The following is an 18797-nucleotide window of genomic DNA, read 5'->3' as shown; positions in this document are numbered from 1 at the left end:
GACCTCCTGTGGGCGAAGGTGGCGTCATGAGGTAGATTACAGAATTGCCCATTGGTGCTGGGACACCCCATGACTGCTCACCCAGATCACAGCTGTGCAGGCCTGGTGCAACTCTCTGGATATTTGTTACATTCTTCTCATAGAAAAATGAGTAGCATGCCAAAACAATAAAATTGATGACACTAATGATAAGAAATACATACGCCTCATGAACTTTCTGTAACTACAAGATCATCCAGTGGACTGAAAACCAGTAAATCTTTAGCCTTAACTAGACACTCCTTGGCTCTGGGCTCTAGGGAAAAAACTGAAAGTCACAAATACATTCAAACAAAACCAGAAGGCAAGAAATCAAAACTGTATTTTCAGTTGCGTATAGGTGTATTAAGGAGAAGAAACTGGAAGGAAACACATTCCAGACTTGCAGTAGTGGTGAGACTATGCATGGTTTTCATCCTCAGCCTTTTCTGGTCCTGTCAGTTAAAAACAAGTACACATAACATGCTTGACTTTTATCATAAGAAAAATAGATGTAGGCTGGGCGCGGTGGCTCATGCCTGCGATCCCAGCACTTTGGGAGACCGAGGTCAGTGGATCACAAGGTCAAGAAATCGAGACCAGCCTGGTCAACATGGTGAAGCCCCATCTCTACTAACAATACAAAAATTAGCTGGGCATGGTGGCGCGCGCTTGTAGTCCCAGCTACTCAGAAGGCTGAGGCAGAGTCAGGAGAATCGCTTGAACCCGAGAGGTGGACACAGCGAGACTCTGTCCAAAAAAAAAAAAAAAAAAGAAAAGAAAAGAAAAGAAAAAGAAGAAGATGTAATAAGAAAAAGCAGCACGTGGCAGGGGCCATATGGAGGGCATGGTGCAGAGGGTGAGGACCACCGCCCTGCCTATCCCAATGCCAAATCCAGGCTTCCTTGGCAAAAGGGCGCCATGCTGGAGGCACAGCAAGTGGAGGGGAAAGGGCCGAGGGGCGGGAAGCGGTGAGGAAGGCTGGCTGAGAATCCGGGCGCAGCGCAGGCAGAACATGGAGTTCACACTCAGCAAGCCCTGAGTGTGAATTCAGCTTTTGTTTACCTTCCAGTGAGGAAAGCCCTTTAGTCGACCTCTCTTTCTCTCTCTGGTTAACAGTTTTAGTGAGATACCACTCACCTACCACACAGTTCACTCATTTGAAAAACACGCCCGTGGTTTTCAGTATATTCACTGAGTTGTGCGACTCTCGCCACAATCGATTTTAGAGCATTTTTATCACCCCCTAAAAGAAACCCCATGCATGTGAAGCACCCCCCTCCATCCCCCTTCCCATCCAGCCCCTGGAAATCGCTAATCTGCTTTCTGTCTCTATGGATTTGCCTACTCTAGACATTTTCTTCAAATGGAACTGTAACATATGTGGTCTTTTGTGTCGGCTTCCTTCACTTAGCATGTTTTCCAGGTTATTCCACGCTGCATCATGTGTCAGGACCTTCACTTCATTCCTTGTTAGAGCTGAAGAAACCCTTTAGACTCCTTAACTTTCCATTTCCTTATCTGTAAAATGGGCTTGTGAATAAATGAGATAATGCATGTGTGGGCATGGGGCAATGAATTTGCCCCCCGCATTGTCCTTTTGGTCTTCCCTGAAATGCTGACTACACAAGGTAACCCCTGACTCACAGGGCCTCATCGCTAGGCTGGCCAGGGATCATGTGGATTCTCCTTGGAGAATCTGAATGAAGAACAGTGTTCAGGTGGGGCTGTGAGCTGAGTCAGAGCTCGGCTGGTCAGGGGAACCGAAGAGCAGGAACCTGAGTCAGCAAGGAAGCCCTGTGCAGGGAGCAAGGGTCCTGGTGTGTGCACAGAGCAGCTGCAGTCACCTACAAAGCCTGGCTAACCCTCCATCTTCATTTCTCAGAGGGTCCCTGGTGTACTTTCTCTAAGTCTCTTTTTTATGCTAGTTTGAGTGGGTTTCACTTCTTCGCCACCAAAGTCCCTTCCTAGAACAAATGTGTGACATGCCAGGCACAATGCCTGGCGTGTCACAGCCCTTGATAAATGCCACTCTTTGCATATTTATTATCACTATTTTACATGAAGGTTGGCAGGGCCCGAGCCTGCCCATGTCAGGGCCAAAGTCTCTGGCCTTGATAGGATGTGCTCCTTCTGCTCTGGGACTCCAGTCATTCAGGAGATGACTAAAAAGTGAAATTTTGCTTGGCTGGAAAAATGACTGTGGTGAGCCTGGCTTTATGTCTCTGGGGACACCAGGTCTGCACAGAACCCTTCAGCTCCTAAGCTGCAACATACTCAGCTTACACTTAAATCCTGTTCTCAAGGAGGTAGGTGCCGACAGATGAAAGCGAACTGCTGTTGGCTTCCCAAATGGAAACCTCCCTTCTCCACTTCCTCCTTGTGCTGAGATCAAATTCTCCCAGGAGAGAAGGCCTTGTCTATTCCAGAAAGGAATGCAGTTCTCCCAGGATGAACATCTCCCTTCAAAAAAAAGCACGTTCCTAGGTCTTAGGAGAAGCTGCATTCTTGCAGGTGAGAGGAACCAGCAGGGAGTCCTCGGCAGTCAGTCCTAGGGAAGCCTGACTAAGCCCCATAGTGGGGTCAAGAGGTACAGCAATGTAACATAGACCGAGGCCATGCATCTCACTCGCTCTGCCAATGTGGCCTGCGAACTGGCCTCTGACTGCTCGTTGCAAAAACAACAGAGAAGGTGAGGAGGCACAGCTGAGGAGCAGTGGAAAGGCTGTGCTCAGAGGCAGAAAGCCCTCGGTGCAAGTCCTGTCTGGGGCACTTTACAGGTGTGAGCCACTGCACCTGGCCCTGAGGATTCCTTACAGGCAAAAGGAGAGCATGTTTCACGCAGTTGCTCAGGAACCGCTAAGGACAGAAAGCCTTTAGTGCAATTCTTATCTGGGGCACTTTGCACAAGGTTCCCAGCTGGGCTAAAACTTGTGTTCTTTTTTTTTTTTTTTTTGAGGCACAGTCTCAGTTTGTCGCCGAGGCTGGAGTACAGTGGGGTAATTTCATCTCGTTGCAACCTCCGCCTCCCAGGTTCAAGCAATTCTCCTGCCTCAGCCTCTGGAGAAGCTAGGAGTATAGGCATATGCTACCATGCCCGGCTAATTTTTGTATTTTTAGTAGAGACGGGGTTTCACCATACTAGCCAGGCTGGTCTCGAACTCCCGACTTCAGGTGATCCACCCGCCTCGGCCTCCCAAAGTGCTGGGATTATAGGCATGTGCCACCGTGCCCGGCCAGTGTTCTATCTTTAAAATGCACAAAAATGACATAAGACAATGCCAAGCGCTCTGCAACAGTCGGTGTCATACAACCCCTAGGGGAAGTCATTTGCACCTCACAAAAGTGCAAATTACAAACTGTCACCTGTCCCACATCCGAGGTCCTGGGAGGGTAAGAGCCCAAAAACCAAAATTCTGGGAAGCAGAGTTTAATAGCAAGTTTATTCCAATAGCAACTGAAAACTGGCCCTTGGTTTTACAACTGGGCAAATGAGACCTAGAAGAGTTTGGAGAAGGAGTTAAGGGGCACCATGAAACGGTGGCAGGTGTGGGAGCTAAGTGGCCTGGGTTCATCCCAGCCCTGCCATGTGCCATGTGACACTGGACATGACTTAACCTCTTGTGCCTCAGTTTCCTCTGCCATAGAAGGGGAATTATAATAATAGTACTTGCTTTATAGGATTGTTTGAAGCTGCGATGAGCCAATGCAGCTAAAGAGGTTAGAATGCAGTCCGTGCTTACGGAACACTAACATCCAAGGACCGGAACCCTCCTACCTCCTGGCCGCTGACCACGGCTGCCTTGTGGTGTCTCTTGCATTGCTGCCCCTGATGGACCCCTCTGAGTGGTGAACAGTGGCCTGGCTTGGGAACCAAGGGGTGTAGTCTTTCATCCCAGGTCTGCCCCTCACTTCCTCTGTGACCTGGTTCTGCCCTCTGGGTCACCATTTCTTCCATTCCACCAATACTGGTGAACAGGGCACCCATGTTCTGGGCACTGGGCTCAGCCCCATGGAGCACAGTGTCCTATGTATGGCTGAGTTTTGCTAAAGACTTGCTGATGAACTGCTTTGCTCTTAAACGTGACCTGGCGGCCCCAGGTTATGAGGCTCTGGGGCCTGCAGCGGCTCCTGAGCAGCTGTGTGAAATATACTCTCTCTTTCCCTGGAAAATTCTCAGGGCTGGGCATGGTGGCTCATGCCTATAATTCTAGCACTTTGGGAGGCCAAGGTGGGAGGATCGCTTGAGGTCAGGGGTTTGAGACCAGCCTGGACAACACAGAGAGACTGTGTCTTTATAAAATGTAAGAAATTAGCCAGGCATGGTGGCGTGTGCCTATAGTCCCAGTTACTCAGGAGGCAGAGGTGGGAGGGTCACCTGAGCCTGGGAAGCTGGGGCTGGGGTGAGCCGTGATCATGCCACTGTACTCCAAGCTGGGCAATAACCTGTTTCAAAAAAAAGAAAAGAAAAGAAAAAGAAAAATTCTCTGCTCCCAACACACGCTGAGAGAGGCAGGTGGCCCGGTCTCTCGGCAGTTCCAGACATGGCATGCTTGGACTTCTTGAGGGCCAGTGAGGTGAGGCCCTAGTTCTAGGGGGACACGTGCAGATGGCATCTTTGCAGGACGCTCAGCATAGCCTATACATGGAGGAGCCCACTAAAGTGAGTCCTTCTTAGAATTCTGTGAAAGGGCTGGGGTCAGACACACTGGGCCCTGCCTCCCTTTCTTTTCTTCTTCCCTCTTCACCTCTCAGGAGCTCAGAAGGGTGGGGCAGGGTGTACTTAGGGTCAGTTGTCTGGGTATGGGACAAGCCCCGGCGAGGGCCACACTCAAGTTCATGGTCACATATTGGTGCTGCTTTTTCATTTGATGAGGGGCAAGGGCTGTAGTGGCTGCCGGCCCCAGCTCTTTGGCCCCCACTCAGAAGGGCCCTGGGGTTGAGCTTCGCTTTCTCCCAGGACCACACCAATCTCTCTGGTCCTGACCAGGCCCTGCTCCCTCAGACCAAACATGGCTGTGCCTCAGGGTGTCCTGGGCAGCTGATAGACGCAGTGTTTTGGAAACTAAACAATCTCCCTACCACGTGGCTTGGGAGCCTGAGGCAGGGCTGTGGGTGTCCCATGAGAGCTGTGACTCAGGCTATCCTTCTGCACAGGCAGCCCCTGGGGTGGTCCTAGGGCCTCAGGTCCTAAGGCCCCACCAGCTCCCCCAGCTCCTTGGAGAGGACTCACCCAGACCCAGGTTGGCGATGGTCTCAAGGTCCGTGTAGCTGCTGGCCTCAAGGATGGCCTGGGGCAGCCGCAGCGTGAAGGGCAGTAAGTCTCTGTGAAGACACGAGGGGCGGAGGTCAAGTCTGGGGCCACTGCGTCCATTCCCAGCCTCCACAAAGGAAGAGCCTGGCATCCCCGCTGGCTGCCGGGGTCTTCATACAGCCTAGAAGCTTCCCTGGAGCTGAGGGGCAGACACTGAGGCAGAGGGAGCAGCCAGTCAACTCTAGGTCCCAAGCCAGCACCAGGGACCCGGAGAGGTGGAGACCCTCCTCAGGAGTGGGGAGCAGGGTCACTGCTTCTCCTTGGTTATCCTGGCCTGCTGAGCCCGGGCCAGCTCCTCTAAAGGCATTCTTAGGGTAGAGTGAGTGGCCCACTCCTTCCCGCCTTCTGACCCTTGCTGCTGCACACTGAGATGTGCAGTGAGTGCATAGTCAGCATCACCCAGCAAATGCAGTCAGGCATCACCCAGCAAATGCAGTCAGGCATCACCCAGCAAATGCACAGTCAGGCATCGCCCAGCAAACGCATAGTCAGGCATAGCCCAGCAAACACACAGTCAGTCATCTCCCAGCAAACTCACAGTCAGGCAGCCCCCAACAAACACACAGTCAGGCATCTCCCAGCAAACGTACAGTCAGGCAGCCCCCGACAAACACACAGTCAAGCAACTCCCAGCAAATAAATGCACAGTCAGGCAGCTCCATCTGATGGCTTTGGTCACAATGGGGAACTGCTCAGGGTTCCCTCCAGAGATCTTGCAGAAGGAGTTCAGACCAACGGGGAAGCTGGGCCTGGAGAGGAAAAGGGATCGCCAGACCACTTGGTAGCTGACGGCACTGTGAACTGAGTCTAGAGCTTCTGAATTCCGGCCCAGCGCTGTTTCACAGGGTCAGGAAGGGGTGTGTGGCACTGCTGGGGCCCCAGGATGGGTAGTCCTGATTCTATGTTTCATCCTTGTGTTTAAGGCCTGGGGCCCCCCTTTCCAGCCATGTGTCCCGCTCTTTCCTCATTATCCCACCTACCCTGTTCTCTGAGCCCATTTTCTCCTCTGTGAAGATAGGAATGGATGAGAGCGCAGCCAGCAGTGGTTATCAAGACCTGGCAGCCACCACTGCTTTCTTCCCGACCTGTTCCACCCTCCCTCACTCTCACTTTGTCCACGTTCTCCCCAAATCTTGATGCCAGTCACTGAAGTCCCATCGTCCATCATCTGCTGAGCCTCCCACCATGGCTTCAGCCAGAGCCACCTCCTCCCTGGGGTCTTCGTGGCTTTACTGTCTGCACCTCATCTTCCTGGTGACATGAGGCTGTGAGCCCTGGGAGCTCCTGGAATGGGTGGGTGCTGCCTTCTGGGTCTCCAAAGCCCCGCCATGCTTAGCACTCACCACGAGGCTCCAAGGCTATTTGCTGAATGGACCCAAACTCAGGAGCTGAACTGGAGGCATAGCAACAGAGAGACCACCTGGGATGGGCGGGCCCTGGCTGGGGCATCTGTGCCCAGCAAAGTTAGCTTCTGTGGCCTGCCAGGTGCCCCCATGGTCTCTTGGGAAGCACTTTGATGGAGCTGGGATACCTGTGTTTACGGAAGAGTAGGATGGGACAGGCTGTGGCACAGGTTCTGGGTCCTTTTTTGAGGTCCTGGGGGTGGCCTTGTGCTTCTCCACTGTCAAATGGGCTGTGGGCCAGCCAGCTGCTGTTGGCATCTTCTGTCATTGTGTGATTCTGCTGGAACCTGAGGTCTTCTGATAGCCAGACTGGATGGGCCCTCCGTGCTCCACTCCCCTCTCAGGCCCTGCACTGCCACCACTAACCCCAGCTCTAATTTTGAAGGGGGCAACATTCATCCCAAGTTGCCTCAGTTTACTTCAGTTACCTGGTGGCTTGTCGGCGGGGTTTCCGATGGTCCCTCTATCTCTGTGTGTATCACGGTGGCCAGCAGAGGCCCTCAGTCCATCTGTGCCCACCCCTTCCCATCTCTGAGCTTATGCATAGAGGGAACAGCCCCTCATCCTCACCATCTATGTCCACTTACATTCTATACACCCTTCAAAGCCACACCATGGACCTCTTCTTCCTTCATGACCTGGGGTTCAAGGGTCTCATGCATCTCTGCTTCTCCATATCCCACCCAATTCACCACTTCACCCAGGGGAAGCTTCTTCCCGTCCAAAGGAAAGCACACAGAGGATATGGGTGTTTGTTGAGCATCTACTATGTGTCAGGCAGGGGCTAGGTGTTTTGGAGGCTTTCAATGATATTCTTACTATATCGCAGGCGCCCTGAGGGCAGGCATTAGTACCTCTGTTTTACAGCGGACACAGAGGCTCAGAGAGGTGAAGGGATTCACCCAAGACCCCCCAGCCAGTAGTAAGTTTCCGACAGAAACACTCAAACATTTAAAAACTATACTAAAATTTGATTCTCTACAGGGCAAAACTCTCAATCAGTATCACAAACCACTTACTACATTTTTTTTTAAGGAAAAGGAACTATCACTTGTTAAGCTTTATCAATCACTCACCAAGAGTTTTCTCTGCTATCCCACTTAACCCTTGAAGCAATCCTGAGATGGAAGTGCTATCATCTCCATTTGTTAATGTTGGATTTTTTTTTTAATTAGAAAAGAATCACATATTTGCTGTAGCCAAAGTCATACAGTACAAAAGTGCTTAAAATGTGCAGGACCTCCCTTCTCCAGAGGGTCCTGCTGTCTACCCCAGGGTCCCTCCCTGCGGGGGAGTGAGCAAAGCTGCATCTGTACTGACAGCTGCTCCCACCAATCACATGCGGGGAATGAGCAACGCTGCATCTGTACTGACAGCCGCTCCCACCAATCGCATGCGGGGAGTGAGCAAAGCTGCATCTGTACTGACAGCCGCTCCCACCAATCGCATGCAGGGAGTGAGTAAAGCTGCATCTATACTGACAGCCGCTCCCACCAATCGCATGTGGGGGAGTGAGCAAAGCTGCATCTGTACTGACAGCCGCTCCCATCGCTCGCATCGCCGCCTGGGCTCCACCTCCTGTCACATGAGCGGCAGCAGTGAGAACGAACCCTATTGTGAATTGTGTGAGTGAGGGATCTAGGTTTTGTGCTCCTTCTGAGAGTCTAATGCCTGATGATCTGTCACTGTCTCCCATCACCCCCAGATGGGACTGTCTAGTTGCCAGAAAACAAGCTCAGGGTTCCCACTGGTTCTACATTATGGTGAGCTGCATAATTATTTCATTATATATTACAATGCACTAGTAACAGAAATGAGGTGCACAATAAATGCAATGTGCTTGAAGCATCCCGAAACCATCCCCACCCCACCCCTAGTTCGTGGAAAAATTGTCTTCCATGAAAGTGGTCTCTGGTGCCAAGGTTGGGGACTGCTGGTCTATGCTCTGGAGAGTGAGCTTCCTGGCCCATCTTTAATGCACACACACCATTTAAAAAATATATATATATATATAAATTTTTTTTGTAGAGACAGGGTCACACTATATTGTCCAGGCTGGTCTTGAACTCCTGGCCTTAAGTGATCCTCCTGCCTCGGCTTCCCAAAGTGCTGGGATTACAGGCATGAGCCACCCCGCCCAGCCCACATCATGTATTTTAAAAGTGAAAATGGCACTATGTTCCATCTATTGCTCTGCAGCGTGCTTCCTTCACGGAACAGTGAAGTTATCTATATAGTGAGCAAGTCCACACATGAATATTGGCTACTTTTTCTATGCTGCAGAGCAACCCATGGGATGACCATCATTTATTTTATTTTAGTTTTCTGAGATGGAGTCTCACTCTGTTGCCCAGGCTGGAGTGCAATGGTGTGATCGCCACTCACTGCAACCTTTGCCTCCCAGGTTCAAGCAATTCTCCTGCCTCAGCCTCCCAAGTAGCTGGGATTACAGGCATGTGCCACCACGCCTGGCTAATTTTTGTATTTTTAGTAGAGATGGGTTTTAGTATTTTAGTAGAGATGGGTTGGCCAGGCCGGTCTTAAACTCCTGACCACAGGTGATCCAGCCACTGTGGTCTCCCGAAGGCCTGGGATTACACGTGTGAACCACGGAGCCCAACCACTATTTTTCTTCTTTTGATGATCATCCAAGCTTGCTTTCTCTCTCTCTTTCTCTCCCTCCCTCCCTCTCTCTTCCTGTCTTCCCTCCCTCGGCCTCTTTCTCTCTTTCTTTCATTAATGCTAACCATTACAGAGCTTACTAAGCGTCCAGGAGCGGTTTTAAGCACTTTACATATACTGGCTTTTTAAATCCTCTTATCAACTTCACGAAGCAGGTGCTTTCCTTATGCTCATCTTGCAGCTGTGAAGACTGGGGCACAGAGAGACTCAATGGCTTGTCCCATCCCACAGCTTGTAAGGGACAATGCCTGCATCTGAATGCAGGGTTCGGGCTTGTAACCCCTAGACTACTTGTTTTTAGCAAAAAGTTATTTCCTAATTGTCACTGGATCCAATCGTGCTGAAAAGAATGACTTCAGCGCATCATCTTTCTGCCCTCAAGCTAAAATTTCTTTTTTCTTTTTTTGAGATGGACTCTCACTCTTGCCCAGGCTGAAGTGCAGTGGCATGATCTTTGCTCACTGCAACCTCTACCTCCTGGGTTCAAGTGATTCTCCTGCCTCAGTCTCCCGAGTAGCTGGGACTACAGGCAGGCACCACTACACCCAGCTAATTTTTATATTTTTAAGTAGAGATGGGTTTTCTCCATTTGGTCAGGCTGGTCTCAAACTCCTAACCTCAAGTGATCTGCCTGTCTCAGCCTCCCAAAGTGCTGTGATGACAGGTGCGGGTCACCATGCCTGGCCTCAAGCTCTTATTTCTATTGAATAAATTCCTGGATGTAAGTCTGCTGGGCCACAAGGTAGATATATTTGGAGAAATGACAGAATTTACCAAACTGATCTCCCTTCCTCAAGCTTGCTCCCGTTTACACTCCCACAATGTCTCTGATGGGCTCAGAAGTGAATGGTCCCAAGCTAATGGAACAGCCGATGCCTGCTCCTCCTAATTCTATAATAAAAGACTGTCACTAAACACCCGAGTCCTCCAACCTTAGCTTCAGTGTGTCCTCGTGGTGCCCTCTTGCTCCATGACAAAGGTGGAACCCGGGCAAATTGCCCAGTTTGGGGTTCTGGAGGGCAAGTCAGTTTCGTGCCTTGGTAAACATTAGCAGGCGTGAGGATGAGGAAGGCAGGAGTCTCAAACTGGTGCTGCCACGCACAGCTTATTCATCCCCAACTGCTGAGTCCTTAGGTCTTGGAAAATACCAAGAAAAACCTCAGATAGGGTGCTGGGGTGGTGGGGCCGCCGCCTGAACACTCACTGACAGCAAAAAACCAAAAGGGAACTAGGCACTTGTGAGGGACTCCACTGGGGCTGCCATACCCATGCATACTCTGCAGGCTGCCTGGATCAGAATCCTCTAGGGGATCTGCTAGAAATGCAGATTGCTAGGTTCTCAACCAAGGGTGCCTAGCATCAGGTCTGGGGGTAGGCTGAGAATCCGCTTTTTTTTTTTTTCCCCGAGATAGAGTCTTGTTCTGGCACCCGGACTGGAGGGCAGTCGTGCGATCTCGGCTCACTGCAACCTCCGCCTCCTGGGTTCAAGCAATTCTCCTGCCTCAACCTCACAAGTAGCTGGGATTACAGGTGCCTGCAACACCCCCCTGCAATGTTTGTATTTTTAGTAGAGACTGGGGTTTCACCATGTTGGCCAGGCTGGTCTTGAACTCTTGACCTTCAGTGATTCGTCCTCCTCAGCCTCCCAAAGTGCTGGGATTACAGGCATGTGCCACCATGCCCAGCTAAGAATCCACATTTTTAAACAGCTTCTGGGGGGATCCTGATGCATGCCACCAAGGTCAGGGTTATTAAAAAAATATTAAAATTAAGCAAACTTCCTGACGTGTGTGTGTGTGTTTATAAACTAAAAAATCCACTAAAAAGCATTCACAACAATAGGAATTTTGAAAATGGGATTTTCAGAATAAATATTCTGACATTTCTCCCACACTCTCTCCCTGGGAGGGTCAGCTTGTGTACTTCCCAGGGAGCCAGTGCCCCTTTCTGGAGGTCTCGGTTCTAGCTGGTGCTCTCCAAATGTTTGTAACCAGACAGAAATACCTTTGACATCATGACACGGCATATGTGTACGTGCACACACACACCACTGAAACAAAAGTTTAGCAAACCGAGACTTATTCCAACTACATGAGATTCTGATAGTTTCTAGTCCAGTTTACTTTTTCATTTAAAAACAAAAAAAAGCCAGTCACGATCCACTAAACTGATTTTATAACCCTCTCTGAAATGTTTTCCAACACCAGCAACCAATTCACCAATTCTCCAATTCTCCAGATGCCAACTGGGTGTACAAAAATTCAGCTCAATGCTGATGCTAATTACCTGGATAGAAAGTTAGACTCTACAGACTTAGGGCTTCAGTCCCCCAAGACTGCCCCGTCTTCAGAGGCAGGAGCAAGTCTCAGGCCACCAGTGCTTCTGACCGGCCAGCTACAGATCAGAGGTTCCCAGGCACAGCAATGAGGTTTCTTCTAGGGCCAGGATGCCCAGCCAGCCATCCCCTCCTCTTGCCATCCCCTCCTCTTGCCATCCCCTCCTCCAGGACAGGAGGGTGGCGGCTTAGTCACAATGCTGGGCACGTCCTAGGGTGGGGCAGGCCTGAGAGGCTCCTCTCTTCCTTCCTCATTCTGGGTAATGGCGCCCACATCTTGAGGCCAATGACTCCAGTGCCCAGGGCTGTGCTGCAGATCAGGCCCCATGATCCTTGCAAGGTGCTGAGCAGAGCACCTGGCACCAAGTAAATACTCAAGAAACCATCGAGCGTGTTCGTTCTCCTGTCGTCACAGATGGAAACCCCAGCATCTCCCATCTCCCCCTGCTGCCTCCCTTAGTGGCTGCGCTCATGCCTCTGGTTCCCCTAGCTATTGTCTGGGGAATAGGGCCAGCATGGCTGCAGCAGCCCCTTGCTGGTCTCTGCTCTCCCCTTCCTCCAATCCCACCACCTGCCATGGCTGGGTCGCTTGCTGAAGAGCAGTATGATTTCAGCAACAGGCTCACAGCACCTGCAGTAGGAAGTCCCTGCAACCTCCAGTCAAGGTGTTCGAGGCTTTCCAAGCATCTCATCTCCTATCCATTACGCGGTTCTGCCATGAAGCCACTCCTGAGGCTGCTCATAGCTTTCCCACTGCGAGGCCTTTGCCCATGCTGTCTTCTCTGCCTTAAATTCCCTTCCCGCCCTTCTTTGGCTGGCTCCCAACATCACTTTTCCATAAAGAGGACCTCAGGTCTCCCACATGTGGAGGGAGGCGCTGGCGCGGGGCAGCACAGGCATCCTCCTAGCCACAGGCCTGGCAGTCAGCCTCCTGGGCAGAAGCAGCTGGGGCTTGCAGCTCAGACACACTTGGGTTCAAATCAGCTCAGAATTTGGCTGTGACACTGGGGTAGGTCACATCCCCAGCCTCAGTTTCTCTCTTTTTTGTTTCTTCTCACTCCACAGTCCAGGCTGGAGTGCAGTGGCGCGATCTCAGCTCACTGCAACTTCCGCCTCCAAGGTCCTGGTTCAAGCAATTCTCCTGCCTCAGCCTCTCAAGTACCTGGGATTACAGGCACGTGCCACCATGCCTAGCTAATTTTTGTATTTTTAGCAGAGATGGGGTTTCACCATGTTGGCCAGGCTGGTCTTGAACTCCTGATCTTGTGATCTGCCTGCCTCGGCCTCCCAAAGTGCTGGGATTACAGGCGTGAGCCACTGTGCCTGGCTGCCTCAGTTTATCTACAACAGCAATAAGAACATGCTTGATGGTTTTTGAGCCCTTACTTCATCCCCGGCACTCTGCTAAACCCCTTCCAGGGATCACTGGGTCTGATCCTCAGCACAGCGTTGGGGGCTGGCAACACTGAAGTGGGTCTGCAGATGGTAATCCCTTCCCTAAAGGTGTTATTGCTGTAGGGGTTAGAGGCAGCTCTGGGCAGTCACAGCATAAAGCCTCACCCAGCACAGATGCCCCATCAGCAGGAGCCGGTCACCAAGCCACTGCTGACACCCCACCCACCCTGATGGCTTTACCAGCTCTACACACCCACCCACTAGCCTCAGTGGGGTTTGCCCTAAGTGCTGGCCCTTGGGACCATCAGGGCTTGTTCTGGTGCTGGAGCCTCACACATGCCTAGGAGTGGCCCCAGATTCACTTTATGCTCCAGAGCTGCCCACAGGACCAGGCCGAGGTTGGGCTCACCCTGTAGTCGCACCCTCACTGGACTTCTCCCACTCCCCATCCTGCTCCCCTACTCCCTCCTGCTTTTTCCTCGAGGGCAAGTCCTGAATCATCCCTTGCATATGAATCCTGTCCCAAAGTCTGCCCCTAGAGACCCCTAGCTAAGCAATTGGTATCATTCACCTGGAAGCAGTTCTCAAACCCTGGTCTGAGACAGGCTCATTATAAATGCAGATTCCTACTTTTAGGAGGCTGAGGGGTGGATCTTTTGAGGTCAGGAGTTCAAGACCAGCCTGACCAACATGGTGAAACCCTGTCTCTTCTAAAAATACAAATAAATAAATAAATAAATAAATAAATAAATAAATAAATAAATAAATTAGCTGGAGGTGGTGGTGTGTGCCTATAGTCCTAGCTACTCGGGAGACTGAGGCAGGAGAATCGCCTGAATTTGGGAGGCGGAGGTTGCAGTGAGCCAAGATCATGCCACTGCACTCCAGCGTGGGCAACAGAGTGAGACTCCAACTCAAAAAAATATATAGATTCCTGTGTCCCACCCCAGAGCTACTGAGTCAGGATCTCCCAGGTAGACCCCACGAGTCTGTATTTTTAACCAGCTCTTTGGTGACTGTGGGAGCCAGCCCCATCTGGAAACCCTCTCTAGAGTCCTCATGCCAGTCCACATAGGCTTTGCATTAGGTTTGGGGTGAGCATCTCAAAGCAGAGCCTGTCCCCTTTTTTACTTCTGGGGGACAGAGGCTGCTGACAGAGCACAGCTGTGCTTCCTGAGTGCTGGATTGGGAGGGATGGGGGCATCCTGCTCTGGAGAATTTTCACCGTGCAGCTTGGCATTCTGGGGCCTGCCATGGTGTCCCGGGGAATGAGCTTCAGGAACAGGCTCCCAGCCCAGCCACAGGCCCCCAGCGCTCGCTGACCAGAGGCTCTGGGAAGGGAAAGGGGCCTGGGTGGGCTTGCTCAGGGCCAGGCCAGTGGTTGGGCATAGTCTAACTAAACACCAGGACTGACAAGCATCCACTGAAACACCCCTCTGTGTCATGTTCTGGAGGTGACACAAGGCACATGACATGCCTCTGGGATGTCACCCACTGCGCCTCCAGGAGTTTGGCTCTGGAGGAGTCTGTAGGGCAGGACTTAGAATTGCACAACCACAGAGCTCTAGAACTTGAGTGTTCCATCTTGGCTAACATCCCCTTGATGAGGGAGGCAACCGGGGCCAGGAGGGGTCAGGTGACTTACACAGGGTCAGAGGCTACTAGGTGATGGCTCTCCAACTCCCAGCCCGGGGCTCTCCCTCCCACAGTATCTCACTTCTGAGCTGCTCACAAACTCAGGCCTTGGAGCTGACACCCCCCAAAATATGGTAATGCCAGGCTCTGTGCCCTGTGGCCTCCTTGAGAGTACCCTGGGAGTTTGAGGGTAGACCCAGGGGCACCTGCTTTTCTGGAACATGGAGAAAAGCTTGAGAGGTGACAGCAGTAAGCTTGGTGACTGTGGCTCCAGAGCTCCCTGGACACAGACGAAGTCTCTGCTCCAGAAAACCCCTATGGCCCAGTTCATGGAAGTAGAACAAGGGCACTGACTGGGTGTGGGGCAGGGTGCTGTTTCTTTTTGAAACAGCGTCCTGCTTTGTCGCTCAGGCTGGAGTGCAGTGGCACAATCTCGACTCTCTACAACCTCTGCTTCCTGGGTTCAAGCCATTCTCTTGCCTTAGCCTCCTGAGTAGCTGGGATTACAGGCATGTGCCACCACACCTGGCTAATTTTTTTATTTTTAGTAGAGATGGTGTTTCACCATGTTGGCTAGGCTGGTCTTGAGAACTCCTGACTTCAAATGATCCTCCCTCCTTGGCCTCCCAAAGTGCTGGGATTACAGGTGTGAGCCTCTGCACTGGGTCAGTGCTGTCTCTTTACCTGTGTTACCTTATTCCCTCCTCCAGCACCAATATTAAGATATTATAATTCCAATTTGACAGAAGAGGAGGTTGAGGCTCAGAGAGATTGGATAACAAGCTCAAGTTCTGGGCTTTGCCATTATATCATCATTCATTCATTCACAGCACATAGCATGTGCCAAACACTGCTAGGCTTCTTCCACTATGGTTAAGAACTTGGAACCGGCCTCTCTGAGAGCCGAATGTGTCATAACGTGCCAAGGGCCAGGAGGCTTCTGATGTTTGCCTTGTGGGCCTACAGGGACCTGCCAGGTCATCAGAATTATTGCAGGATGCACACAGTGAGGCCTCTGTAGCACAGAGTGTGCACTTTGGAGATGTATCTGCTTTGAAACCCTGCCCTGCCGCCATTTACTTCTCTCAGTCTCAGTTTCCTCATCCATAACATGGGAATAATGAGAGCATTTACCTCCTGAAACTGTTTGCAAGATTTCAAAAGAGAATGGCCATAAAAGCCCTTAGCACAGCACCAGGTACCTGGTGTGCCCTTAGAGGCAGCAGCTGTTAGCAGCAACTATTACTGAGACAGGAAAATAGGGTCTGGAGGCAGGGGACGTAAGGCCAGTTCGCACCTCAGCTATGACAGGAAATATCCTCTCCACAGGGTTCATCCTCTTCATTTACATAAGGTGTACCCCAAGTAACCAGCGGAATCCTCTAGAGGGTATTTGAACTCCCCCAAATTCTGTAACAGTGCCCTTGAGCCCCTATGCCTGGGCCTACTCCCACACTATGGATGTACTTTCATTTTAAATAAAACCCTTCATTTCTTCCTTTTTTTGTGTGTTTTGTCCAATACTTTGTTCAAGATGCCAAAAACTTGGACACCCTCCACCGGTGACATATGTTGGCAAGCCAGCCAGGGGGAAGAGGTAAGCCCAAAGTTTGGGATTTCTTTTTCTCCTTCCTCCTTTTCCTCTCTGCTCCATACAGGAGAATCAATCTCTCTCTCTCTCTCTCTCTCTCTCTCTTTTTTCCTTTCCAACTTGGGACCCTTGGTGGGCAGTGCCTAAACACAGAAGCAACTGCAGGTTTCTGGCGTGGCCAGTGAAACTGAGGGGTTTCCAGTGGAGAAGCCTAACTGCCACCGCCCAGTTCACTTAAGGGACTGGTCTTTTTCATTTTTCTCCCCCTCTCTCTTTTTCAGCCTTTCAGTGGCTGTTTCCCACTAGCTCCTTAGTAATTGAGGGTAATTCACTGGGGTCCCTCACCAGTATTGCCCGAAGGCCCAGGAATGAATAGAATAATTGCCCTGTCCAGAATGGGGAAGGATTCTTTTTTTTTTTTTTTTTAAATCTTTTCTGGGTGTGGTCCCTGATCCCTGATCCCTACCGGTGGCAGCTCAGAGCAAATTTGCATATTTCAGGACTTAAACCATCTTTTCTTATGCTAAATTCTTCCCTTCTCCTGTTCAACTGGCTAGTGGCAAAAGAAACCTACCCAGTTTCCAGTTCCTATCATTAAAGTTCATGGAACGGGAAGCCTGGGAAAGCGTGTCCTTATCAAATTAGAAGGATGCTAAAAGTCGGGGGTTACATCCAGGTACCAAAGGAAAGCTCATAGCAGGCTCTCGAAGTGGCACCAGTACCCACCTAAGGTCAGAGACATCTGACCCTTTAAGAGTAGACCCCACAGGAGGATGCCCTGGGGAATCCTATAGACCTCAGCTTCCCCAAAGGGATGTTCTTAGCAGAGGTTCTGAGGTCTAGTACTAAGCTCTCCTTAGAATTTTCTCTTGCAGTTGCAATGCTACTTGGCCCCCAAATTGTTTAGAATCTGAAGTTTACTGTCTACTGGCAAAGTGGGATAGCATTGCATGGATCCCATTTGTGCTGCTTTTGTTAAGAACAAATAGGTCCTCTTCAAAGGGTTTTGGTTCTTGGTTCTTTGTTCCATTCTAAGAGGTCATCTTATCCATTCATCTATTAGCCCTCCCTATCTCTGCTGTGCCTAAACACACCCAAGATGTACTGTCCTGTCCTCTTCCTTTGAAGATGTCAACAGTAGCCAATCGGAATTAGCCTAGATTGTGCGGTCCGACCCCAGGCCACGGGGGAGGACCCAGGAACAGCCGTGTGTCGGGGATAAAAACCCCCGCTCCTCTCGTGGTTTTGGCGGCTGTTCTCTGTTTTGGCACGCCCTCCTCTGTTTTGGTATGCTCTTCTTTGGTTTGTCGCACTCTCCTTTGCCTCTGCTTCGCATGCAGGAAGCGCCCTTCTACAGAAGTAAATTGCCTCGCTGGGAAAACTTTCGCCTGAGTGCTGATTTCACTTTGTGGCCCTGACAGTTTGTTTCTAACAATCTGGGGGCTTGCCTGGGATTCCCATTCTCCTCTGGGGAAGGGGTCTCTGGTCATCTCCTGGCGTAGACGTGTCCCACTGCCTCGTTGTGGTGGCCTCAGGGGGTAGAGATCAAGACCCCACTTGCCGTGACGAATAAACCTGGACTCTTAGCAACGTGAGAAGTAAAGCCTTGCCTACGAACACCGCGGTGACCAGAAAACTCTGTGCACAGACCAAGGTAAGAAGAAACACGGGGGTGGCAAAGTATTTCCTTGGCTGACCTGCCCCCTCCCCAGGTGGAAGGTGTGTGTGAATGATCACCAGCACTGTTGCTCGCAGTGCTGCTTGTGTGATTGCCGATAGGCACTACTGCTGTGTGGAGTGAGTGGGTCCTATCTGCGGTTCCATGGTCACCTCATATGCCATCCATGGGGCTATACTGGCATGCCAACGCTAAGAAGGACTTAATTTCCCATGAGGGAAGCAGCCAGATAGGACGAAGCGAACGGAAATGAGGGCAAGGAACCTCCAGTTGGGTGGAGGGAGGCTGAGTCTCTAGAGAAAAGGGAAGGCAAGAGATCTCTCGTGAGAGAGGCTGAGCCACACATACACTCCAGGGAGCATCCAAAAACTCCAAGATGGGAAACACTCCCAGTAAAGCAGGGAAGTATGGGGATAGTCGGATCCCCTCTGATAGTCCTTTAGGTCTCATGCTAAAATGTTGGAAAGAAAATGAGAGGACTCCCAGCACTTTGGGAGGCGAAGGCGGGTGGATCACGAGGTCAAGAGATCGAGACCATCCTGGTCAACATGGTGAAACCCCGTCTCTACTAAAAATACAAAAAGTTAGCTGGGCATGGTGGCGCGGGCCTGTAATCCCAGCTACTCAGGAGGCTGAGATAGGAGAATTGCCTGAACCCAGGAGGTAGAGGTTGCGGTGAGCCGAGATCGTGCCATTGCACTCCAGCCTGGGTAACAAGAGCGAAACTCCGTCTCAAAAAAAAAAAG

The 18797-nt window shown here is 51.0% G+C and overlaps 1 protein-coding gene across 1 annotated transcript in view; it reads right to left on the bottom strand.

The window, feature by feature from the left end:
• RIN3 (Ras and Rab interactor 3) overlaps positions 1–18797 on the bottom strand; it is a 172828-nt gene that overhangs the window by 42054 nt on the left and 111977 nt on the right. The window contains exon 5 of the mRNA XM_064375175.1: positions 5252–5343. Within this exon, the coding sequence (XP_064231245.1) occupies positions 5252–5343 (92 nt within the window). The remainder of the gene's footprint in view (positions 1–5251; positions 5344–18797) is intronic.

Source organism: Aotus nancymaae, unplaced genomic scaffold (genome assembly GCF_030222135.1).
Source record: "Aotus nancymaae isolate 86718 unplaced genomic scaffold, 86718_ANA_hifiasm-v0.15.2.pri h1tg000011l, whole genome shotgun sequence".
Classification (NCBI taxonomy): Eukaryota; Metazoa; Chordata; class Mammalia; order Primates; family Aotidae; genus Aotus; species Aotus nancymaae.
Note: the sequence above shows the minus strand (reverse complement) of the source record. Positions and strands in the feature narration are given on the sequence as shown.